General features: G+C 51.0%; 12 protein-coding genes across 12 annotated transcripts; 3 read left to right on the top strand and 9 right to left on the bottom strand.

Annotated features, from left to right (window-relative positions):
* Positions 1 to 24: 24 nt before the first annotated feature.
* Positions 25 to 1,719, bottom strand: PtrM4_067130 (uncharacterized protein; the record flags this gene model as incomplete). The annotated part of the gene is made up of 1 exon (XM_066105759.1): positions 25 to 1,719. One exon carries the CDS (start codon positions 1,717 to 1,719, stop codon positions 25 to 27), a length of 1,695 nt encoding a protein of 564 aa, XP_065964386.1.
* A 1,259-nt stretch (positions 1,720 to 2,978) lies between these two features.
* Positions 2,979 to 4,661, bottom strand: PtrM4_067120 (uncharacterized protein; the record flags this gene model as incomplete). Its single annotated transcript, XM_066105758.1, has 1 exon — positions 2,979 to 4,661. One exon carries the CDS (start codon positions 4,659 to 4,661, stop codon positions 2,979 to 2,981), a length of 1,683 nt encoding a protein of 560 aa, XP_065964385.1.
* A 45-nt stretch (positions 4,662 to 4,706) lies between these two features.
* PtrM4_067110 (uncharacterized protein) lies at positions 4,707 to 5,177 on the bottom strand (the record flags this gene model as incomplete). The annotated part of the gene is made up of 1 exon (XM_066105757.1): positions 4,707 to 5,177. The coding sequence occupies one exon, from the start codon at positions 5,175 to 5,177 to the stop codon at positions 4,707 to 4,709; it is 471 nt and encodes a 156-aa protein (XP_065964384.1).
* Positions 5,178 to 5,436: 259 nt separating this feature from the next.
* PtrM4_067100 (uncharacterized protein) lies at positions 5,437 to 6,378 on the bottom strand (the record flags this gene model as incomplete). The annotated part of the gene is made up of 1 exon (XM_066105756.1): positions 5,437 to 6,378. One exon carries the CDS (start codon positions 6,376 to 6,378, stop codon positions 5,437 to 5,439), a length of 942 nt encoding a protein of 313 aa, XP_065964383.1.
* Positions 6,379 to 6,614: 236 nt separating this feature from the next.
* Positions 6,615 to 8,309, top strand: PtrM4_067090 (uncharacterized protein; the record flags this gene model as incomplete). Its single annotated transcript, XM_066105755.1, has 2 exons — positions 6,615 to 6,854; positions 6,933 to 8,309. 2 exons carry the CDS (start codon positions 6,615 to 6,617, stop codon positions 8,307 to 8,309), a joined length of 1,617 nt encoding a protein of 538 aa, XP_065964382.1.
* Positions 8,310 to 8,613: 304 nt separating this feature from the next.
* Positions 8,614 to 9,587, bottom strand: PtrM4_067080 (DDE-3 multi-domain protein; the record flags this gene model as incomplete). Its single annotated transcript, XM_066105754.1, has 2 exons — positions 8,614 to 9,049; positions 9,094 to 9,587. 2 exons carry the CDS (start codon positions 9,585 to 9,587, stop codon positions 8,614 to 8,616), a joined length of 930 nt encoding a protein of 309 aa, XP_065964381.1.
* A 306-nt stretch (positions 9,588 to 9,893) lies between these two features.
* Positions 9,894 to 10,193, top strand: PtrM4_067070 (uncharacterized protein; the record flags this gene model as incomplete). The annotated part of the gene is made up of 1 exon (XM_001933409.1): positions 9,894 to 10,193. The coding sequence occupies one exon, from the start codon at positions 9,894 to 9,896 to the stop codon at positions 10,191 to 10,193; it is 300 nt and encodes a 99-aa protein (XP_001933444.1).
* A 496-nt stretch (positions 10,194 to 10,689) lies between these two features.
* PtrM4_067060 (CHROMO domain containing protein) lies at positions 10,690 to 12,351 on the bottom strand (the record flags this gene model as incomplete). The annotated part of the gene is made up of 1 exon (XM_066105753.1): positions 10,690 to 12,351. The coding sequence occupies one exon, from the start codon at positions 12,349 to 12,351 to the stop codon at positions 10,690 to 10,692; it is 1,662 nt and encodes a 553-aa protein (XP_065964380.1).
* A 101-nt stretch (positions 12,352 to 12,452) lies between these two features.
* On the bottom strand, positions 12,453 to 14,969 carry PtrM4_067050 (uncharacterized protein; the record flags this gene model as incomplete). The annotated part of the gene is made up of 1 exon (XM_066105752.1): positions 12,453 to 14,969. The coding sequence occupies one exon, from the start codon at positions 14,967 to 14,969 to the stop codon at positions 12,453 to 12,455; it is 2,517 nt and encodes an 838-aa protein (XP_065964379.1).
* Positions 14,970 to 15,225: 256 nt separating this feature from the next.
* PtrM4_067040 (KfrA-N domain containing protein) lies at positions 15,226 to 17,061 on the bottom strand (the record flags this gene model as incomplete). The annotated part of the gene is made up of 2 exons (XM_066105751.1): positions 15,226 to 15,398; positions 15,555 to 17,061. 2 exons carry the CDS (start codon positions 17,059 to 17,061, stop codon positions 15,226 to 15,228), a joined length of 1,680 nt encoding a protein of 559 aa, XP_065964378.1.
* A 2,483-nt stretch (positions 17,062 to 19,544) lies between these two features.
* Positions 19,545 to 20,544, top strand: PtrM4_067030 (nucleic acid binding protein containing the AN1-type Zn-finger; the record flags this gene model as incomplete). The annotated part of the gene is made up of 2 exons (XM_066105750.1): positions 19,545 to 19,672; positions 19,722 to 20,544. The coding sequence occupies 2 exons, from the start codon at positions 19,545 to 19,547 to the stop codon at positions 20,542 to 20,544; spliced, it is 951 nt and encodes a 316-aa protein (XP_065964377.1).
* Positions 20,545 to 21,310: 766 nt separating this feature from the next.
* PtrM4_067020 (uncharacterized protein) lies at positions 21,311 to 21,856 on the bottom strand (the record flags this gene model as incomplete). Its single annotated transcript, XM_001933405.1, has 3 exons — positions 21,311 to 21,449; positions 21,519 to 21,611; positions 21,672 to 21,856. The coding sequence occupies 3 exons, from the start codon at positions 21,854 to 21,856 to the stop codon at positions 21,311 to 21,313; spliced, it is 417 nt and encodes a 138-aa protein (XP_001933440.1).
* Between the last annotated feature and the right edge of the window lie 2,083 nt (positions 21,857 to 23,939).

Here is a 23,939-nt window from a genome sequence, read left to right as displayed (position 1 = left end):
CAAAAACGCTCAGGCCACTAAGCTTCAAGCATTCTCGCCATCATCCTCCACAACACTGCTAGACGGTTCAACCACCAATTTCTTGCGCGCAATCTCTTCTCTTTTCTTACAACGTTCGACTCGTCTCCAGTTACGATCTGTGAGACCCTGGTACCCAGCTTGCCATTCTTTTGCAGTGTTTTGTAGCGTGAAAAACCAGCCAGGAGGCTGCTTGAAATGCTGCGTCCACAACTTCAAGATATCACCAGATGGCTGCATCAAGAGGTTGATATCCATAGCTCCGTCAATAACAAGAGTCTTATAAAGCTCGTTAATGTCCTCTCCAACTGTAGGAAATTTTAACTTAAGGTAGTTAAAGAAATTACTAGTATGCTCGTTAATCTCCTGCTCATGATCATATCGGATAGGCGCCCACTGAGATGCACTAGATACCTCAGCTCTTGTTATCGTTGGTGCAGCTGCCTGCAAGTTAGACTCCTGTTGAGGTTGCCTGTTCATCCGCTCAAGCTGTCCAACGATGAGCAGTTTTGTTAAGCTTTTGATATCATCGTCGCCATCTCCAGCCGCCCGCAACTTGCGCGTTTTCTCATGCACCCGTAGGTCCTTTGCTCTCAAAATTGCAAGCCGTACATCATCAGATGGCTCATCGTACGTTGCCCTTCTCGCTGTAATTGCTCTTGCCCACATGGAGATAATGTTGCCGTTGACAAAGAGGTGATCTTCGAAGCGCGCTGGCTGCCTCGCTGTTGGCGCCATCCAGCAGCAATAAGGATAGTTCTCGCAATGGGTATCTGTACAGCGCCATCTATCCCGGATAGCAATAGCATGCCCGCTACCTGCTTGTTCAGCTGCTATTACACCAGCAAGCCCCTCCTCTTGAATCACCGTTGCGGTGCGTCGACGAGGACCGTCGACAACCGTTGGCAACGGCTGCTGCTCCCCTGGAATTTCAGCCAAGATGAGCTCGAAATCGACGTTTACTGGCTCGCTGACATAGTTATCAACCTCTACAACAAGGCGCTGAAAGCTATTCCACGTTGCATCAACACCTCGCCGCAATCGCTTTATCGCGCGCTCGCGTTTGGCCTGCTTAGCTGGGTAAACAACAGTGCAAACAGATGAGATCTTCGCTCTTTTTGGCCGTAATTCTGCAACAACGTCATCTACCCACTGCCATAGGTCGTCGAAATGCAGCGAGTACAGCCGTACGCCGTGCTCGCTATCGGCAGCTTCAGGAATAAAGTGTTTCTCCATATCACCACCAAGGCAAGCCCTCCACCTAACGCGCAGTACAGGATTAACCTCATCCTCTAGCGCTTGCGATGAGCGAGGCAGCCATGGAGTGCCTTCTTGACGTCGGTACGCTGGCTCTCCCTCATCCTCAACACTACCGGCAGCGCCCTTAGCAGCGATCTCATCCTCATCCTCAGGCAGCGGATCGCCATCTCCATCCTCGAAAGTATCCTCATCCTCGCCAACGATATCTTCAGCTTGCGCGGAGGCAGCTGTTTGGGTGGCTTGCAGCTCAGGCTCGGACAACGGGCTTTGACGGCGCGGCGGGGCAGTCGCTGGAGGCGACGGCAGCGCCTCACGGCGGACACGTTTAGGCGTTAAATGGGTAGGATTTTGTCTAGTTGCTGGCGCTCTACGCTTCTGGGAGGACGGGTTAACGCCTTGATCGAATGGCTGCTTCGGCTTACGCTGGCGCTTGGGCGGCATCCCAACAGCAGCTAGATTGAGCTCGCAACAAGCTCCACACAAACAAAACGCTATACACGAACGATTTAGAGTACAGGACTAGCTTCATGGGCTTCTGGAGGTGGGAAACGGCTGCTGCATTAATTTACTAACAAATTACTATGGGAGTTGATGTTCTTGGGCACCAAGCTAACCAGATCCAGGCGGCTCAAGGTATTTCGAAAACCACAATACTAAGAGCTGCCAAAGACGCACGGCCTTTTAGACGCGTTTTCACGAATTTGCTATCTGCGCGGAGAAACTGCTGAGATGTATCCTTATTACCCTAAATCGACCTTTTAAGACCGTAGTCTTAATCTCTGCTATCCTAGCTTCCTTCCTAGCCCACCGAGCCTTCCTTAGAAATGTGCTGTCACAAATAAACAGGGGAGTGCTAGAGGAGAGTTAGGAGGCGGCGTTAATAGAACGAGCGACAGCACGGTTAACAACGCGTTTTTGAGCGTCGGAGACTAACGTACTAAGAGAACGAGAGCTGCAGAATAGATGCGCATTGCACTTGTTTGTATCCGAGAACACTAGGGGCAATCCGAGGGTCTGGTAGAGAAAGCGTCCCGTTACACCGTGCGTCCCGGCACGCTTGGACCGACGTTATAACAAGAAACAAAACACCAACTCTATATTAGCGAAAGAACCAAAAACTCGTAATCTTCTCAAAACTAACTAGATGGCCAACATCGCCCTCCTTAGTGGTACCACGATACCTATCCTTGGCGTACCAAACTAAGAACCATCGATCTTGTTACACTCATACCTCAGATGGTCATCCCAATCTAAATGCACAACAGTATCTTCCTCAGACTTTGAAAAGGGCAGATAGATAGACATTTGACAGCCTGTGCAAACTGCGCGGATGTGGCGTTGGTCGGACGTTACGCTGCAGTGCGGGTCATTGGGGTTACGTGAAGTCGCGCTCGGGGTCGAGATGGGTGCGGTAGTCTTCGGGCTTAGAGCTAAACCTGCGTATTGGAGAAGGGGGAGGAGATACCGGTGTTGCGGGGTGTGAGGTGGTTGTTGTTGTTAAGGGAAGCAGAAGACTTGCTGGAGATTGAGGACCGGAGATTTCGCTTTGGGAGGCGGAGGTTGCGAGCGAGCTGGAGTTGTTGGGGTATCGAGGGCAGCTTGGGGTCTCCGATCAACTCGCAATACTGCCCAGGAACAAAGTAGGCTTGGGACAATTAGACCAGCTTCGACAGTTTCGGCAAACGGGAGATGTGGGCTATCTAGGACCACCACCTCCACGGAAGAAATGAGCCACTGGCAGCTCGCTTAGTTTCCGAATCCGACACTTCATCATCCTCTGTTCGCTCTGGAGGCGTCTCGAAAGTACCAGCCTCAGAAGATTCAGGGCTGGCTTCCGCCTCGACCGTTCTTAAATCGGAAATTCGGCTTTCATCTTCCCCGTTTTTCTCTTTGGGCGACTCGGTGGGAATGACAGGATTTTTGATAGCTGAAGTAGCTGGAGGCGGCTCGACAGTACTTGGTTCAGAAGATTTAGAGTCGGCTTCCGACCCGATCATTCCTGAATCGGAAGATTGGCTTTCATCCTCCCTGTTTCGCTCTTCCGGCATCTCAGCGGAAACGACAGGATTGTTGATAGCTGGATTAACTAGACGCACCTCGAGACGATCAGTTTCCGAAGTTGTAGTGTTGGCTTCGGACTCACTTGGTTCTGTACCAGAGGCTCGGCGTACATCCTCGTTTGATGTATCATTCCAGTCTCGCACTCTAGGCACATTGGTGAAAATGAAAGCATTGGTGATAGCTGGAGTCGTAGTCTCGGTAGCCTTTGGGGTCCCGTCCGGATCATGTTCTGATGCCTTCTGCCCCCAGAATTGGTATGACTCTTTTACATTTTCTTTGAATTCTTTTTCTCGAATCGACATAATCGCCTCCGTATCCTTCATATTCCGAACAGGTTCACGATTGCTGCTCCCTGTCTTGTTATTGGTCATAGCCTTCTTCTTATTATTATATTTACTTCTCCGCTCAATCAAATCCTCCTCGTTTCTCTCCATCTCCTCAGACACGGCTCTTTGCTCTTGTTCCCATGAGACTAGCGTTTCGAGGGGGAGTCCTATCCTAGCCTCTCCTCGTATCATAGCAGATTTATTCATATCTATCTCCGCACTGAGCTTGTTGTTAGTTGTGGTGAGCTGTTCCGTGCGACTCATCATATCTTCTCGTTGAAGCTTCAAGGCCTTGATTTCTTTCTCGATCCCGGAGAGAAATCCGTTGGTTCGATCAAGCTGCTTTTTGTGTTTTTTAACTTCATCTTCCAGGCTTCCAATCCTCAGCGTTTTCTGTTCGACCTCACTCGTAAGATCAGCAATCGTCTCTTTCTGTTTCCGTCTATCCTGCTCGTAGGATTCCGTTCTCTGAGCGTGCTTATCATTGAGAGATTCAACTTGATTCTTTAGGCTTACAATCGTCTGTTTCTTCTCTTTCAACTCACTCCGAAGATCAGTGGTCCTAACACTCCGTAACCCTATGTCATCAGACATACGTTTATTCTCAGAACGATCAACATTAATCTTCAACTTCAGCTTATCAATCTCTTTATATGCATTCTTTACGAAGCGGTCAATGTCTCGAATGTCATGTAAACGCGAAGCGATCTCGAGATTCCTTTGCTTGGCTACCAAATCCCCAGCTTCTGTTATGGCTTGGAACGCCCGAATGCATTCCACCATATTTCCAGCAATCCCATTGGATTGCCGTAGCTTATTCTTGAGATCCTCTATCTCAGGGTCAGGGCTTGGTATAACTGGTCGCGTTTCCTGCATTCCTATTGCACCAATGGTAACTGCTTGCGGAACAGGTGCTCTTGTCTCTGTATGAACCCCAGTAATTTCAGAGTAGTCAGAGTAGGATTGGACCGGTATAACTGGGCGTGTTTCTTGCATTCCTATTGCACCAATAGTGACTGCTTGCGGAACAGGTGCTCTTGCCTATGTATGTACCCCAGTAATTTCAGAGTAGGATTGGACTGGCTGAATGGTTTGAGTTTGCGTTGAAGACAAAGAAGATGGTGCTTGTAGCTGTGGTTCCGTCTGGACCCTTTCTTGTATAGTCGAACGAGCTTCCAACGCATCGATCTTTCTTTCGGGAGCGCGTATCGCATCCATCAAAGGGCTTAAATCTTGAACTCCCTGTGGATTAGTTGGATCATTGACTTGCGTCAGGCTGTGCTGCGACATCTGTCGTAAAGTCTCCTCAAGGCGGTCGAAGCGGAAAGCCTGGACAGAAACTCCCTCTGCAGATAAGTGTTCGAGCTGCTTGGCAAGATTTTCTTGTCGAAACCAGTAGATGAACAAAGCACCGAATGCAAAGGTGAGGAGTACGCTAACGAGGAAGATGATGTCGCCAGATATGCCGGGATCTGCGTCCAACGCATGTCGCGCGAAAGCGTAAGTATCCATTATTGTTGCGTTGTGTGATGTCTCTATGATACTCAGTTGTGTGCCTGGAGTTAACTTCGAAATGTGGCAACCGGCATAATATGAGGTACATGACGCACAAAGAAGCATTTTGTTTGAGCGAGATGTATTTTGAGATAAAGGCGCCTTGGCAACGAAACGCACAAAGAACCTGATGTCCGAGAGCGTGTGTCTAGATCTGCAAGGATTGTCTGTAAAGCCTTTGTTTACCTAGATACCGAGGTCATGGTGCGGCCCAACGTCATGAACCCACTGGATCATCATAATCCCAAATTTCTTCGAGCATATTCACAAATTTCTGCGCCATCTTCTGACCACCTTGCTCACTTGGTTCCACTCTTGCTGTATAGTCGTCTGCGGTCTTCCCATCAAGCACTTTGTACAATGCACACGGCACGATTTCTGTATCCTCCACTCTGATCTGCTTTGTTGCTAACTCGTATATAGCTCGAATACCAGTCTGGAGGTGTTCTGGGGAAGAATTATATCCTAGAGCCTTAAGCTGTGCATCAGCCCAGCTTTCTTGTCCTAGGCCCCATTCCAACGGGAAGTAGATCATGCAGACGATCACTGTGCGCGGCCTAGTCTTTGCGGTAAGACGCACAATGTACTCTTGTACTTTAGTGCCAAAAAAGTCACGGAAGTACATCAGAGGTAGTGCTGTACCATCCTCCAGAGATTTACGAGAACTCAGCCAGGCCAAATGAAGCATGTGTCGCATCGTTGAAAAGCTCGGGCGAAGAGCAACATCGTTTGCACCAACGCTGACAATCAGAACATCATTCGGGCGGATGTTATCGCGGATGAACTTGTCGTGATCCAACAGCCGATTGTCACGATCGCGTAGCATGGTCGCTTCTACGGCGGCGTTAATGCATGTCGCGCGATCTTTGAGTAGATGATTGACCCAACAAGCGACATCAGGCTTCAGTTTTGCGGGGTCTTGAAGTGTCTTGTGGTATATATCTGGGATTGGTTGTGGGAGGCAACTAGCTGACTTATCAACCCAGTATTTGTTATCCAGGGATGAGTCGCCGGCTAGGTAGATGATAGGGTTTTCCGGTCGTTCCGCAAGGGTGATGTCATGCAAAGTGTTCAGGTCGCTAATGGGATGGCCGTGCCACTCAAAATAAAAACGGGCGCCATTAATCTTTCTCTTTGCACTTGGAGATGAGGATGTCATGTTTTAATGCGTGAAGATTGATGATATTGTGGTTTTCGAAATACCTTGAGCCGCCTGGATCTGGTTAGCTTGGTGCCCAAGAACATCAACTCCCATAGTAATTTGTTAGTAAATTAATGCAGCAGCCGTTTCCCACCTCCAGAAGCCCATGAAGCTAGTCCTGTACTCTAAATCGTTCGTGTATAGCGTTTTGTTTGTGTGGAGCTTGTTGCGAGCTCAATCTAGCTGCTGTTGGGATGCCGCCCAAGCGCCAGCGTAAGCCGAAGCAGCCATTCGATCAAGGCGTTAACCCGTCCTCCCAGAAGCGTAGAGCGCCAGCAACTAGACAAAATCCTACCCATTTAACGCCTAAACGTGTCCGCCGTGAGGCGCTGCCGTCGCCTCCAGCGACTGCCCCGCCGCGCCGTCAAAGCCCGTTGTCCGAGCCTGAGCTGCAAGCCACCCAAACAGCTGCCTCCGCGCAAGCTGAAGATATCGTTGGCGAGGATGAGGATACTTTCGAGGATGGAGATGGCGATCCGCTGCCTGAGGATGAGGATGAGATCGCTGCTAAGGGCGCTGCCGGTAGTGTTGAGGATGAGGGAGAGCCAGCGTACCGACGTCAAGAAGGCACTCCATGGCTGCCTCGCTCATCGCAAGCGCTAGAGGATGAGGTTAATCCTGTACTGCGCGTTAGGTGGAGGGCTTGCCTTGGTGGTGATATGGAGAAACACTTTATTCCTGAAGCTGCCGATAGCGAGCACGGCGTACGGCTGTACTCGCTGCATTTCGACGACCTATGGCAGTGGGTAGATGACGTTGTTGCAGAATTACGGCCAAAAAGAGCGAAGATCTCATCTGTTTGCACTGTTGTTTACCCAGCTAAGCAGGCCAAACGCGAGCGCGCGATAAAGCGATTGCGGCGAGGTGTTGATGCAACGTGGAATAGCTTTCAGCGCCTTGTTGTAGAGGTTGATAACTATGTCAGCGAGCCAGTAAACGTCGATTTCGAGCTCATCTTGGCTGAAATTCCAGGGGAGCAGCAGCCGTTGCCAACGGTTGTCGACGGTCCTCGTCGACGCACCGCAACGGTGATTCAAGAGGAGGGGCTTGCTGGTGTAATAGCAGCTGAACAAGCAGGTAGCGGGCATGCTATTGCTATCCGGGATAGATGGCGCTGTACAGATACCCATTGCGAGAACTATCCTTATTGCTGCTGGATGGCGCCAACAGCGAGGCAGCCAGCGCGCTTCGAAGATCACCTCTTTGTCAACGGCAACATTATCTCCATGTGGGCAAGAGCAATTACAGCGAGAAGGGCAACGTACGATGAGCCATCTGATGATGTACGGCTTGCAATTTTGAGAGCAAAGGACCTACGGGTGCATGAGAAAACGCGCAAGTTGCGGGCGGCTGGAGATGGCGACGATGATATCAAAAGCTTAACAAAACTGCTCATCGTTGGACAGCTTGAGCGGATGAACAGGCAACCTCAACAGGAGTCTAACTTGCAGGCAGCTGCACCAACGATAACAAGAGCTGAGGTATCTAGTGCATCTCAGTGGGCGCCTATCCGATATGATCATGAGCAGGAGATTAACGAGCATACTAGTAATTTCTTTAACTACCTTAAGTTAAAATTTCCTACAGTTGGAGAGGACATTAACGAGCTTTATAAGACTCTTGTTATTGACGGAGCTATGGATATCAACCTCTTGATGCAGCCATCTGGTGATATCTTGAAGTTGTGGACGCAGCATTTCAAGCAGCCTCCTGGCTGGTTTTTCACGCTACAAAACACTGCAAAAGAATGGCAAGCTGGGTACCAGGGTCTCACAGATCGTAACTGGAGACGAGTCGAACGTTGTAAGAAAAGAGAAGAGATTGCGCGCAAGAAATTGGTGGTTGAACCGTCTAGCAGTGTTGTGGAGGATGATGGCGAGAATGCTTGAAGCTTAGTGGCCTGAGCGTTTTTGGTGACAGCGGCCCGTGCCCGCTATAGTGTTGAGGTTTTTCAGGCGTTTCAAATGCGCTGCAACAATAGTCTATTTGGATAGCCCTATGTACAACACTACAACGTTATGCGATTATAACAGGTTAACTTCCTAAGATAGTTCTATATGTATAGAAATAGCTCTTATTTTTTTAGAATTATTAAATCGCTTTTGTGGGTTGCGCATTAAGGTGTAATCGTTCGCATTTGTATGGTATCATCTACCTATAGAAACGTACTGTGGCATCCATTTAAAAGCACAATTAATAGGGATAGCCACACCTATGGAACCAGCTTCTGCAGTTAATATTACAGCACACCAGCTGCGCTGCATACTCAAGAAAGACCCCAAAGTCAATGAAGTTCTCCGCTTGCGCTGAATTCCTTTTCATCCACCCCTTGAGCTGCTTAAAGCTCTTCTCGATGGGGTTGAAATCTGGTGAGTATGGCGGCAGATACTCAAGGAGTACTCCAGCACTTTGGCAAAGCACCCGTACACGCTCTGATCGATGGATGGAGGCGTTATCAAGCACGATTACTGAGGCTGGCCCTGGGTGAGGATTGCAGAACGGCAGCACTTGAAACTCTAAGAAGTCTTCTAGGATCTCAGATGTAATCGCGCCTTGAAAGATCTTATAGCTTATGTAGCCATCTATCGTCATGGCTGGCAGCAGCGACCACCGTTCTGATCGCCTGAAGCTGTGTGATAGCTCCACCGGCTCCCGATTGGAGACCAGCCATACTTGCGGTCGCCCGTACGCTCATTGCAGGCGCTCTCGTCCAACGCAACGATCTGCTCCGCCTTATAGTGTTGCGCCATCCTGGCAAGATAGAGGCGGCGGAGTGGCTCACTCTGCTCCTTTGCCCGCTTTGTTGCAAGCTTGCGAGACCATCTCATCTTCTCTAGCTCTCGGTAAACGCTCGCAAGGCTTATCCTAACGTCGTACTCGTCGTACAAGAAGTCCCTCATCTCATCCATGTATGCGCCCGGTGAGCCATTGAGGTATGCCTGAAGGCCTTCGCGCTGAGCTTGCCGGAGTATAGATGGCCGCCCAAGTCGAACGCAGCGCGGCGGATAAGGCACGCCCCAAAACTCTAAGCTCAACCTCAGCTTTGCTACTGTGTTACGGCTCGCACCTGTAGCTCTAGAGATGGCTCGATCACTTTCGCAGGCAGCAATTCGGTCGAGGATAGCCTGGAGAACAGCGGGCTGCAAGCGGTGGCCGGTGCCTGGCATCGCGATGAGATGGGCTCGAGAAAATTGCAACACCAAAAACGCGAGTCAGTAGAGGCGATCGCAGCAAACAATGAACTTCAAATACGTTGTGGGTGTTAGAAAGCGTGGCTGCATCGATTTACTAACAAATTACTATAGGAGTTGATGTTCTTGGCCACCAAGCCAACCAGATCCAGGTGGCTCAAGGTATTTCGAGAAACACCCATAACGTGTCCGTGCACCTCGTGCACGGATTCATCTCGTGCACGCTGAACACCAAACGCGCGTCTCAGCGTCATAACTTCAACGCGCTATAACTCAACAACTATGGCTCCAATTGATGATGCGATTGCAGATTTAGAGTCGCAAGAACCCGGAGAAAAAATTGTATTAGCAGAGTTTGCGAGGAAATGGGGTGTCAGCCGCGCAACTCTATCGCGGAGGTGGAGGCGCGTGACAGGGCCTAGGAGTAATGGATACGCTCAGCAGCAAGCTATCAGCCCACAACAAGAGCTAGAGCTTGTGAGATATATCAAAACGCTTACAGAGAGAGGCCTTCCTCCTATAAGAGAGATGATTAGGAATTTCTTATCAGAAGTAGCCCATCAGCAGCTCAGCGAGAGCTAGGTTACTCGCTTTATCAACCAACACGAGATCTATCTTATCTTAAAGTAGACCAGCGCCATGGATTGTACGCGCCACCTAGCTAATTCTAAGTTAAAGTATAGACTCTACTTCGAGCTGCTGCATTAAAAGATCACTAAATACCACCTTAAGGCTCAAGATATATACAATATGGATGAGAAGGGCTTCTTAATTAGCTTAATAGGCAGAAGCAAGAGAATATTCAGCAGGCGTCAATTGTGAGGGATCGATCAAGAAAGATTGGATTTGACAAGATACAAGCTATCGAGCTATCTACGTTGTGAGCCCGAACTTATGCTGTGGGCGCCAAGGCGCTAGTCCGATAAGATAAGGATCTTATCGATATGGGGGCCATGGGCCGAGCGAGTCTATGGATCCGTAACATTACCCCCCCTTTCAGAAGACGGTTGCACCTGCAAGCCGTGAATGTCTTTTATTTTATGACGCTGTGCTTGATGCCGAGCAGTTATGTTGTGTCTCATCCTTCGGGTCCTTGCTTCTGCTTGGAGACAGACGTCCTGAGTTGTGCCACCTTCCCAGGTCCAAGCTGTGCCATCAGTGAATGCGAAGGTGATAGGGCAAGCTCACAACTGTCTAGTACGCTAACAACTTCAACATCATCGCGACCAAGTGAATATGCGGCGACTAGGTTGAGATACAACGCTAGGTCTCGATACAGTTCGTGAGGTGGGGGCTTGTCGGGATAGAGACGGTGAAAGTCTTCAACCGCTTCCTCTGCGCCCCACAGGTCTGTATAGTCTTGCCATGCGGGCGAGGCATTCCAGTCTGGGGAGTTGGTGTACTTAACCTTATACTGGAGCATGCCTTTCTTGTTTGTGAGGGTGTCCTTGCGTCGTTTATCTATGCGACAGTCGACGACCATGTCTACGTAGTAGTCGTGCTCTCCGTCAGGGTGTTTCTCAGCGATGACGCCCTCACTTGGGCGAGCTGTTTGATCGGCGTCCAGGTGTAGTAACCATGGGTGGAACACTGGATGGACTTGTTTGTAGCAGTCTGGTAGTGCGAGCTCGACTGCATATCGGTTGGGCAAAGCTCGCACTTTGTATGGGCCAAGGTTCTTTGCGCTGAGACCGCGGCTCGGGCGCATCGTAGGGATATTGCGGGCATCAATATAGACTTTGTCACCGACGCGGTAGTCTGGAGCGGGCTGTCTGTGCTGGTTGGCGTAGTGTTCCATCTTGTTTTGGGACCAGCGAAGATTTTCTTGCATGAAACGGATAACGTCGGTCATCCTTTTCACCGTGCCTCGGGCGTCTTCGCGGAGCAACTGTTCTGCGCGTGAACGGGCGTCGGTAATGGGCGAGTCTTCGGTGACTAGTTCCGATCCCATGCGAGGTAGGTAGCCCTTGGTGGCAAGCGCGGGTGCGACGCCAGAGGACACGTTTTCTCTGTTATTGATGGCGAGCTGGGCTAGTGGCAGCCAGTCTACCCAGTCGTTTTGCATATAGTTCGTGTAAGCACGCAGGTAACACTTTAGTCCGGCGTTGGCGACTTCAGTCTGGCCGTCTGTTTCTGGGTGGTAAGCTGTAGAGAGCTTTGGTGTAACACCCAGTCGATGACACAGCTCCTTCCAGAAATGAGAGACGAACTGTGACCCTCGGTCAGACACAATTGTAGTAGGGAAACCTTCCTCTCTCCAGACGTAATCGACAAATGCTCGGACAACAGCATCAACTTCAAGGCTGTCTAGGGCGATAAACCGTTGCGACTTGCTTAGCCGGTCAATCACGACCATGACATGAGAGTAGGTGCGTCCGAATCTAGTACAGTCTGGCAGGGGTGTGATGAAGTCGACTGAAATGTCAGTCCAGAATCGTTTCGGTACGGGGAGCGGGTGCAGCAGTCCCTGCTTGCGGTCTCTGTATGGCTTTGCGCGTCGGCAAACTACACAACTCCGGGTATACTGAGCGACTGTGTCTGTCATGAGCGGCCAGTAGTACTGTTGGCTAACTAGGTAGTAGGTAGAGCGCTTGCCGCCGTGGCCCGCCGTGGCGGTGTCGTGGAACCGACGGACGATGTCTTTGCGAAGATCGTCGTCGTAGGGGATGAAGAGTCTGCCGCGGAAGTAAACCAGACTGTTGCGGATTTCGCAGTCCTGTAGCTCTAGCTTCAGCTTCATTTGTATGGCGACAGTGTGGGGAAGGTGACGGGCGCCGTCTGCCTTTGCTCGTATTATTTCTTGTAGTGTGGGATCGACGCGGTAGGCATTTACGATCGCTGTCATAAGTCCATCGTCAGGCGCGTTCTCCCCGGCACCCGTGCCAGGGAAGCTGGCGCAGCAGCGTGAGGGATCTCAATTGTCTCCCCCTTAGGCTGGCTGTCCAAGGCTACGTCTGGGGTTGAGTCGTCATCCACCAAATCATCGACGCCATACGCCTCCTCGCTCATTAGATATAGCATGCCTGCTAGCGTTTGTACCTCCTCCGCGTATTCGAATAACAGCGCCGCGAGTTGAATTGCTTGTCGGGCGTCGTTGTGTGTGTGCGTGTCTCGTTTGATGACGTCGTCGACGCGGTCGGGGCCGAGGATCGTCTGGGTCTGATGTATGATCCGTGGATCGTTTGGGTTCGTGGGTGTGTCGCCGGGGCGTCTCGTCAAGGCGTCGGGTTTGCTGCCTAGTCTGCCTGGTCGGTAAGTGATCTTAAAGTTGAATTCGCTCAGAAACTCAGCCCATCTTGCTTGACGCCTGTTGAGTGCTTTGTTGACCATAAAGGTCTGTAAGGTGGCATGGTCTGAGATGACCTTCACCGGGTCCGAGGTGCCGGCCAGCTCTGGTCTCCATTCCTCAAAGGCGCGGACGATGGCCATAAGCTCCTTGTCGTAGATGGCATAGTTGCACTCAGCTGGTGACATCTTTGTGGAGATAAAAGCGACTGGTTTTAGCACTCCGTCAGTCTGGACTTGGGACAGCACGGCTGCTGTGACGGTGTCGGAGGAGTCTGTTTCGACCCAGGTCTCAAGCGCGGGGTTGAAGTGCGCGAGGACCGGGGCGATGGTAAATGCTTTCTTAAGCTTTTCGAATGCGTCGTGGGCAGCAGATCCTTGGGCGATAGGAAAGTTCAGCTTGACGTCGCCGTTTGTCCCGCGGGTAAGATCCGTGAGCGGCCGCGCGATATAAGAGAAGGCAACAATAAACCTTCGGTAGAAATTTGCGAAACCTAGGAATGCTTGCAACTCTTTCAATGTTGTTGGGGTGCCCCAGTCGAGCACTGACTTAACCTTGGCGGGGTCCATTTTGATGCCTTCAGTTGTAAGAATGAGGCCCAGGTATCTCACCTCTTGGACGGCAAACTCGGACTTGTCAATGTCTAGATGAAGTCCGGCCTCACCTAGACTCTCGATAACCTTGCGGACATGAACCTTATGCTCTGCCAAAGACGCGCTGTAGATTAGGACGTCGTCGAGGTATGCAGAGCAGAACTCGTCAAGGTAATCGCGTAAAACCTCGTTAATGTAGGCCTGAAAGGTACCTGGTGCGTTGCAGAGTCCGAAAGGCATCACTAAGTATTCGAATAGGCCATACCGTGTTAGGAAGGCAGTCTTATGTTCGTCGCCTTCCTTGATGCGGATTTTGTTAAAGGCGGCGATGACGTCGACCACGGTGAAGTAGGCGACGTTAGCTAGCCGCGCGAGCGTTTCTTTAATCATCGGAGGAGCGTTCCTGTTCTTGATAGTGACGGCATTGAGCGCTCTATAGTCCACGCAAATGCGGAGTCCACCTCCAGATTTGCGGACGACGAGCACAGGCGAAGCGAAGTCTGACTTGCTTTCACGGATCTCACCGCGTCCTCTCATGTCCTCAACATAAGCTTTAACGGCAAGGCCTTCGTCCTTACTTATGCCGTACATCTTAGCGTTTGGGTGTTTTGATCCGGGGATAATGTCAATGCTGTGGTCGACCGCGCCTCGTCGAGCGGGCAAGTCTGTCGTGGCGGGATCAGGATTAAATCGGTGGGCGAGATCGTGGAGCCATTCGGGCAACTTGTCTAGGACCTCGTCGCGAGTTTTAGCGGGCGAGTTCAGCTTCTGGTGGAACTTATCAATGTCTTCCTGAGATAGGGCGTTCATGTCCATGGCAAATAGTGAGGCGAAGACGCGGCTAGCCTGGGCTCTCTCGTCGGCGTCATCGCTGTCATCTTTGTCGAGTTGTTCAAAATCATGTGGGTACAGCCAGATAGTACCGTTCTCTGGTCGTGATGCCAGTGCGGCAGCGGCCTCACCTGACACATGGTGTATGTCCATGTTCGCGTAGGTCGGGTTCCGTTCTTTGGCTTTTGCTGCGGCCCGTCGGTGTCGACTGCTGCGAACAGTGACTTGCTCGCCTTTGTGTAGGCAGTTGGCGTAGCAATGCTCGCTGTTGAAACGCATAGTTTTTTCCCTCCAGTCGATGTGTGGATTATGCTCTTCTAGCCATGAAGTGCCGAAAATAAAGTCGTAAGTCGTCATAGGTACACTGTAGAAGAGTTCCTCGCTAACGTGTTCAGCGTGGGAGATGGGGGCTAGGACGCCGTGTGTGATAGGCGCCATGGCGAAATTGCCGTCGCCAAGTCGTAGTTGCAAAGGTTGTTTAAGCCGAAACGTCGGCAGGTTATGTCGTTGCGCAAATAGTGTGGAGATACAGTTTCCAGTAGCACCAGAGTCAGTCAAAGCTTCCGTATCAATATAGCTATTCGAAGTGGCGACCTTGCACTTGAAAACGAACTGCTGGCCTTGGACAAGCTGCTTGCCTTTGACCATAGTGTTCGCGCTCAAGACAACGTGTCTGTCCTCTATAGCCTGGGGAGGCGTCCAGTCCTCCAATTCTTGTAAACAAACGCGTAAAGTGCTAGGTGTAGCTCCGGTGAGCGGGGTAGTTTGGGTATCAAGGGTCGGTGAAACAATAGGGGGTATCGCTAACAAGGGTTGGACTGGTAGTTGTGGCTTTGACTGTGACTGTAACTGTATCTGTGGACCATTTTGGTGCGGTCCCCGGGGCGTCTTTCGCCGGGGACGGCTAGTTTTCCGACTCGTCGGTGGCATCGACGACTGTGGCCTGGAGGGCGGCGTTGGTGAATGTAGCTTTGAGGGCAGGGACGCGGCTAGCTGGCACGATAGAGCCAGACTTGCAGGCTGCTGGGACGTCTGCGTCGGTCGGACGATGTTTCTTGCCGCTGACATTTGCCGTGCCTCCGCATTTAAAGCACTCGCCTTGCTTACTCAACGCGTTGAGTTGCGCGCGCGTGCGACCGTAGTTGTTACGCGTTGTGGAGCCGCTGCTATTGCTGTTGCCGTTGCCATTACCTCCACCACCAGCGTTAGACGTGTTGCGGCCGGTTCGGGTACCATTATTTCCGCTGCTCTGGGTGAGACGTGAGAGCTGTTGCTGAGTGCGGCAATTCTGGGCAAACGCTTCCCAAGTATCACCATGGCGGAATTGTAAACCTGCGTTACGACCAAACTTCATGAGTCGGATCGCGTGCTGGATCATTTCGTTGTCGCCCAGGTTCAATGGTGCGACTGTAGAGGTAAAGCGGGCTACCCAGGTGTTAAACGATTCATTGTCGCGTTGCTTTAATCCTCCAGAGCCGCTGTCGTGTAGCGCTGCGCTGGCTTCGGTGACCTTGTCGACCGTGTCAAAGATGCGATCAAGTTCCGTGAGGACTTCTTCCGCTGTCACGTAGGCGTTACGAGCTCCGGGTGCTGCTCTATATTCCACCTGTGCAGCGGCTGGTCCTCGCAAGTGGTCAATCAGGTAGTCGAGCTGATCTTGAACAGTTGTGTGGATAGTAGTTTTGTTTAAGAAGTTCCTGGCGCTGCGGCGCCAATACTTGTAGTCCTCTTTGTCGGTGCTGTCTCCGCGAAAGATGTCAATATCCTTCAGCTTTGCACCCGTTGCAGTGAGGTTGTCCGATACAGCAGACCGAGCTAGGGGTCGGTTTTTCTGATGATGTGCCATAGGGGGAGGCAGCATCAAGTCGTGAGTGCCAGTGCCAATGAACGGGTTCGCAGTCATTGGAGGAGGGGACGACTGGAACTGAGCTGGGCGCGTGTCATATAAATTTCCATTCGTCGGGACGCCCGCGTGCTGTTGCAGGACACTCCTCTCGTTGTAGAGGTCGCTAATCTGGGAGTAGAGCTTCACGTTTGACTCGCGCGAGGCTGCAAGCTCGTCTTCGAGCACTGCTAGCCGTGAAGCGTAGCTGTTCTTAGTAGTGATCATGCGGTTGCATTTCTGGGTGACTTGGGCAAGCTCGTCTGCGGCGGCAGCGCGAGCTTGCGTCTGGGCGCGCTCCACGCGGGCGTCAGCTGCTTCTTGTTGTACACGGGCTTCATTATGTGCTTGGTCTAGCTGTTCGGCTTGTTCAGCTATCTGACTAAGCAAATCTGCTAGGTGTCCAAAGACACTCTCAGCATGTTCAGCGATGCAAGCGGTGAAGTCGTCAACGTTCCTCATGTCCGCGAGGATCTCGCGCTCATCGTTGTCGTGGATGCCATAAAAACGTAGATACATGTCATCCGTGTCGTCGTCGTAGCCTAGTTCTATAGAAGTCTTATCCGCTGGCTTAACGGCTTTCTTAAGAGACTGTCTACAAGACTGTCGTCGGCGTTCAGCGGCGTTGACGTCATTGCCCTCGTCCTCGCTGTTGCCTTGGCCGTCTCCACGGCCAAAAGTGACCTGTCTCTTGCGGGTGGCGAACTTCTGTCTAATAGTCGCCTTCTCCGCTTCGGTGAGGTCGTCGTCATTCTCAAAGTCGCCGTACTCAAGGTGCGACTCTGCTGGAATGGTTTGTGTGTCGTTCTGAGCACCCTGGTCGTGGGCATCCTTGCTCGTCTCGTTTAGTCGGGCCATCATCGGCGGCAGCGCTAGAAGCGGCGGCGGATCTTTTCTGGCAGGTGGGTACAGCTATGCAGCTGGGCAATCCAGTGTCTTCCGCGGCGGCACTCTGCGGCGGCGGGTCTTTTCTGGCAGGTGGGTACAGCTATGCAGCTGGGCAATCAGGTGTCTTTACTACGGCGGCTCTTCTGCGGCGGTACGTATAGTCAATGCGATCCTCGTCGCGTAAGTGTTTCTGTCGTTGGCGTGTCGCTCGCAGCGACAAGAAAATACAATTCGCGAACGAGCTTCCAGGGCCCGTCTTGAAAGGGAGCTTGTATAATGTGAGGGATCGATCAAGAAAGATTGGATTTGACAAGATACAAGCTATCGAGCTATCTACGTTGTGAGCCCGAACTTATGCTGTGGGCGCCAAGGCGCTAGTCCGATAAGATAAGGATCTTATCGATATGGGGGCCATGGGCCGAGCGAGTCTATGGATCCGTAACAACTAGAACATCGAGTTAATCGCCTTCGAGCGCTCATTGTTATTCCACCTGTCGATGCAGCATATGTCGATCTAGAAATACTGCAGCTTGTCCTAGACCGCCTGTTCAGCGCAAAACTAGAGCTTTTAATAGCCTTGTTCCTTCTCCTTGTAGGTCCCGTTCGATATGTCTTCGATGAGGATCTCGGAGTCGCTCTATCTGTGCGATAGAATAGCGTAGGGCGGAATCGTTTTGCTGCGGAAATCCGTTAAGACAAGCCTTCCCAGCGCGTTATGGTGGAGAAGCCGCATAGCGTTTGCAATCTTGGCTTAGTCTAGGAAAGGCGAGGCGCGAACGAATTTAGTGGTGTCGAGAGTAGAAAGGAATAGTCGCGATAGAGCGAAGCAGGCAGAGGAAGCTTACGCTGGGCTGCTGTGAAGGCTGCCTGTCAAGGCAGTGCATGCAACCAGGCTGAGCGGATGCTGGGAGCATCAAGCATCCTGCGCCGTCCCGCCTCATAACTTGCGCTCGACAGCGTTCGTCGTGTGAACTCACGTCAGATTACTGCGCACATGGGCAGGGTGCCAGCAGATAGAGCAGTCCTACTTAGACTGCCATCGTAGCGTCTCGCGAGACTCATGTTATCGAGGAAGGGTGCGCAGCGATGTAAGTTGTGTAGGCGTAGGGAAGCTGCTTTGCGAGGAAACTAGTGAAGGGAGTACGAAGCGCGGCTGTCTGCAATGCGCGCATGCACGTCTGGATCAACAGCTGCCTGCAAAGTCGGGAATAAGAGCTGCCCGGGGCGGGGTGCTCAAAGCTGCAGTTCTCAGCCACAGCGCGCGGGCAGGCGCATAGATATCTCAGCACGCTACTACATGCCAAGATTTATTAATAGCGCACGGACCGTCAACTGCATCCTGACGATCTTGCCGTCTGCGCGGAGAAATTGCCGGGATGTCACTCCTTACCCTAGATCGACCTTTTGACGCTGCAGACTTGGTCTTTGCCATCTTACCTTCCCTTCTAGTCCACCGAGCTGTCTAAAGATATGTACTGTCGCGAATAAACAGGGGAGTGGAAGAGGAGAGTTAGGGACAAAGTTTACAGAACGAGCGACAGCACAGTTAACAACGCGCTCTTCGGAGTCGGCGACTAATGTGCTAAGAGAACGAGAGCTATAAAGTAGATGCGCATTACGCTTGTCTACATACAAGTGCGCTGCGGGCAACCCGAGGGCCCGGAAGGAAATGTGTCCCGCTACGCCATGCGTCCCGGCACGCTTGAATCGACATTAGAGGTTGTCTTTTTCGTGTTTTTGTTCTGAGAAGAATCGCTTGGAAATGGGTGAATATATACTGTAATAATTTAGTAAACATTGGTTAGACAATTATGTGTACGTTATGCTTCTTGGTGTCTTCTTATACTTATTCTTTTGTACAAATTCGATGCTAGTCGTCGAATATGGCTGCAAAGACACCACAGGAAATGAGAGTCCTATCGGGAGTATGGAAGCTCCAGTCTGCGCGAGCTGGAGCCAATAGACAGCCGTGGGCTTATTACACATATGCTTTACTGGATAGGAATCACATCTTATCTAGATGACCTTTGGCAGCCAGCGGAAAAGTATTTTTTTCTCTTTTGAAACTACATGATCATTGTAGGTACTCAAAAATGATAGAGTCCCACAGCTCCTCAAAGAGCTTAGAGGAGGTTTCGCCACGGACATATTTCCCCATGAATTGTCTGTAGAAAAGATGCTTGTACAGCCTTTGGCCAAAGGCTGTGGACTGAAAAGCCGACTTAGGTAAGCCAGACCCTGACGCTACTAACGTGCCACCTCGGTCGGAACTGACGCGCGCCATTCCGACCTTGCCGACTTAGCAATCGTCAGCTCTCAGTTGCCTAAGCCAACAGCCTTCTCTTCGCTTCCTGCACTTTCTCAGTCCATCCTTAACTTTCCTTCATCCTCACCATCGCTTTGTAATCGCTACTTGGTGACTTTTCTCTTATTACTTCTTCTGTGCCGCCAACATGGCTTCCTCCAACGATTCAAGCTACACCGAGATGAAGGGCGAAGTCGAGGCTATCGGGGCACACTGCCAGATGGAATACTGCCATGTACTCGACTTTTTACCGTTTCGCTGCGAGAGTTGTCAGGGGTAAGTTATCTCTCCATTATGGCGCATAGCGCCACTAACAAAACACCAGCAAGTTCTGCCTAGACCACCGCACCGAACACGCCCACGCCTGCACCAAAGCCGGCGACTGGGCCCGGCGAAGAGCAGCTCAAAACGCCCTCACCTCTACTAACACGCCCCTCACCCCGAAACCCAGCCTCTACACCCATGAGCAGCAATGCTACGAGCGCGCGTGCAAAACCCTCATAAACACCCCCCGCATGCCACCCAACGAATGCTCAACATGCAATCACTCCTACTGCCTCAAGCACCGCATGCCCGAAGACCACGATTGCAAAAATATCCCGCGCCGCGGCGTCACTCCCCTGGGCGGCGCGAGACAGCAAACTATGAGCGCGCTGATGAAGTTGAAACTGTGGGCTGAGAATAAGAAGAAGGAGGATGAGAAAAGGAGGGGTGCAGCAAAGAAAACAGGCGGCTTTTTGGGGCTGGGGAAGAGCTCGAGTAGTGCGGCGAGTACGGCACAGGCTGAACTCAATGCTCTGAAGAGAACGGCGAAGGGTGAGGCGAGCGTACCCCAGGAGAAACGCGTGTATTTGCATGTAGAGGCCTCGGCGGATACCACGAAAGCGAAATATCCGACGGGCAAGTTCTTCTACAATAAAGACTGGACGGTTGGCCGTGTGCTGGATATGGCGGCCAAGGCGCTGCAGGTGCAGAATGTGAATAATCACGGGGGAGGTGAGGAGGAGAAGTTACGGGTTTTTCATGTCGAGGGCGGACGATTGCTCAAGTTCAATGAGAAGATTGGCGAGTCGTGTTCGAGTGGGAATATGATTGTGCTGCTGAGGGGGGTGGGGTCGGGCGAGGCTCCGGATTTGATTGATTTGTAGAGGGGGTTTATGGCACAGGGAGTGGGTATCAAAGAGAGCAGTTTCACATGGTGTAGCAGGGCGTTCAAGGGCTGATTCGTCTTATTGTTTTGGATGCTGGAGATACCCGGGGTGTGTATACATGTACTGCCATGATAGAGCGAGGGCGTTTACACGTATCGACACGGTGGAACGAAACAAACGCATGCTGACGACACATCTACAAAGTGGAAGAAGCCAAGATGAACCTTGACTTTATGCTTCCTATGGATTGACTACACTACTAACTACTACTCCTGGCGTCGAGCGCTTCGAACGCCATTGCTTCTATATCATCGTCCATATTGATGCGCCATGACCCCACGCGAACGCCAAGCCTATGACCCTGGCAATGCACTCTCAAGTGCTGTTTGTGTGGACGAAAATGGGTGTCACAAATACTTGACAGTGTAGTAATAGGCGTGTCTGGCAACCACAGTGGCCCTTGTACACTAGTATGTCAAGTATTTCATGACACCCGCGTGGACGCTCTGGAACGCTTCTCTCCATCTGATAGCGCCTCGCTTGGGTGTATCATGCAGCTGAACAATCCTTGCACCTGCTTTTCCTTCCCTTTCCCTTCCGGTCCCAATCATTTCCGCGACGCAGGTGCTCTTCCAGCATTAGTACCCTCGGTGGGTGCTGAGCGTCGCCATGTAAACAGTCGAGATCCGATGTAGATGGTCGTAGCCCAATATATCGCCTTATATAAACGTGTTTTCCTCGTTTAATCCTCGATTTATCCAGCTCAATCGTCGTGGCTATCCATGTTTCGACACTTCAAGCCATGGATATTTGTGCCCCAGCCAATGCTACCGAGGTTATTCGCGCCGTCTGCGATCATTAGGTACTGATCCATGTCCTTGTCGCCCTCGCAGTCGTAGTTACTGAGTCCAATATGTTAGTTTGTTTCCTTTACATTTGGCGACTTACGCGCCCGCGCGCGGCCTACTTACTCGTAGAATCTACAAGTCCAGAAGTCGTCTCTCGCAAGCACACTGGCGACGTCGTGGCCGCCGACTAGGATAGATTGCACGCGGCCGTCGATTCTGTGCTTGTCTATCAGCAACCCGGTTCTTGTATATTATGAATGGTTTGGCACAACATACAAGTTATTATCCAGCGACAAACACTGATTATTATACGCGTCTACAGACACCTCGCTAAGAAACGAAGGCGCGGCATACAGCTGCACCTTGATCTTCCCGCTGGTAATGGTGTCGTCGGCGGCCCCGAGGTTCGCCCACGCCGCCAGCAACAGCGTCGACAAGGGGAGGAAGCGGCCACTGGACATCATCATGTCGCCAGCATCCAGAGCAGATAGACACGCTCGTCCAGAAAGGCGCAAGGATGAGCACGCGAGTCCAGTAGGGCGGTTGCGAGTGTGGGGAGGCGGCGCAGGGAGGGAAACGGCGTGAGGTTGGGTTCGGTGACGGCGTTGGATCAGCAGGAGAGAACTGGAGTTGCAAGGCCAATTTGTGGGTCATCTGTGGCGTTCGCACCACGTGGTTGGCTGAGTGCACCGCCTCGTTTCGCCCGCACGGCCGCCATGGCAAAGGCGGGTGACACCTCTCACAGCGTTTCGACAATATTTCACGGCCATACCTGCAACACCAGACGCGCTTATTAGAGCATGTTGCTCCCTGAGAAACGCGACGAGCTACCGCAACGATATTGGGTCGAGACCCGCGTTCGAAACCTGCCGCCGAGAATAACTCCGACCATCTGACTGACATGAAATACCTGACATTATCAGGCCACTACATGATTACGCACAAGTTGATGATCGCGGTATAGATAAGATGGTTGACCCGGAGGTTTTTGATGACATTGAATTGCGATTGGCTTGTGTCTGATGGTACGGTTCAACTATCAGGCCATTACAGGTGCTTACCCACACTATCAAGTACTTCACTATCACTGAGGTGAGAATCTAAAACTGCCGGAAATAACCCCGATCTTGATATTACTGAGAACAACCCTGAATACCTAGACGACAGGAATTTATTAGTGTTGGTTTACGCACTGGCTAGTATTCGCGGTATAGATACATCGAGTTTATCGGAAGGTGTTTAACAACTCTGAATTGCTGTTGGCTTGCTAATGTCTGATGATACGGTTTAACTCCACATAAATAGGACGGTTGCTTAATGGCTCTGGTTGTAATGTGTGGGTAATATGAAATATTAAACATAATAGTGCCACAGGCCACTTCTGCACACTGTCAAGTTTTTTACGTCACCCAGATACGATCTTACTACGTACTGCCAAAAGCAACCCAAAGCTTAATATTTCCGAACAGTAAGCCCGAGTTTAGGATAATAATACCGAAACTGCCCCCAATCCCAGGTTTTGCAGTATTTAAGTGGAGGGTAAGGTTCTTGTCCTATTACAGTTTCTTTACCAGGATCTTCGTTCATCAGCATCGCACCGAAAAAAATACAATTCAAATTCATCCAGATCAACTTTTTACGCGCACTTCCTCGGCCTTTCATTGATACCATGAGATACTCTGCAACCATCATCGCAGCACTTACTTTCACGACAGTGCATGCCATATGTAGCAATCGGCCTTTGAGTACTGTCTATCAACTTGCTGGGCTAGTTCCCAGTGATGGTAACAGCGCGTATGTTCGATATGATTGTAGAGATGGTTACGGCACTGTGGTATGCAATCCTGGGCCGAGAGCAACCAGCCTCACAAGACTTGGCCCTTATGACCATGAAGCTGCTGTGTTTTGCTCTACTATTGTAAGTTCTCAAAAATCGTCGTTGAACTAGTATTAGCAGTATTCTAGTATCAGTGCTGTCCAAAGGGGTAGACATATGTGGAGAACCCGTTCGAGCGGCAGCTTTACAGTAGTTGGGAGGTGAGACGGAATCTGGAAGAACTGCACTACGTCTGGCACTAACTCCGTTTTGTTTGAGAAGGTAGTTTATTCTTTAGACTGTGATTTCATCACTGTATATCTTTGATGCTTGATTTGTTAGTACCTATATGTATCAGAGCGGTGGAGCAATGGCGTCGTGGGCAATTGGTTAGATGAGAAGCAGAGAAGACAAGTCATTACTTACATGCATGCATTGACTGATGTTATGCTGTTCAGTTTCTTCTCCCGCTGTAGTCGGTCTTGTTTTAGTCCATTTTTTATCTCACCGTGCATCATTGCGGACAAAACTGCAGAATGTGTAAAATTGCATCTAGGGAAATGCTGAGAGGGGTGAATATTTCAAAGTTGGTCATTATACAACAAAATCAGACGGATCGAGGAGGCTGGAATTGTTGCCTGCGCCATCATTCCAACAGAAACATTTTCGAGAGGAAATTTAACGGCGACTTGAAAGTTTGCTTGGCGAACGTAGTGGCGACGACGTGG

The sequence above is a fragment of the Pyrenophora tritici-repentis genome, chromosome 2, assembly GCF_003171515.1.
Source record: "Pyrenophora tritici-repentis strain M4 chromosome 2, whole genome shotgun sequence".
In the NCBI taxonomy this organism is placed as follows: domain Eukaryota; kingdom Fungi; phylum Ascomycota; class Dothideomycetes; order Pleosporales; family Pleosporaceae; genus Pyrenophora; species Pyrenophora tritici-repentis.
Note: the sequence above shows the minus strand (reverse complement) of the source record. Positions and strands in the feature narration are given on the sequence as shown.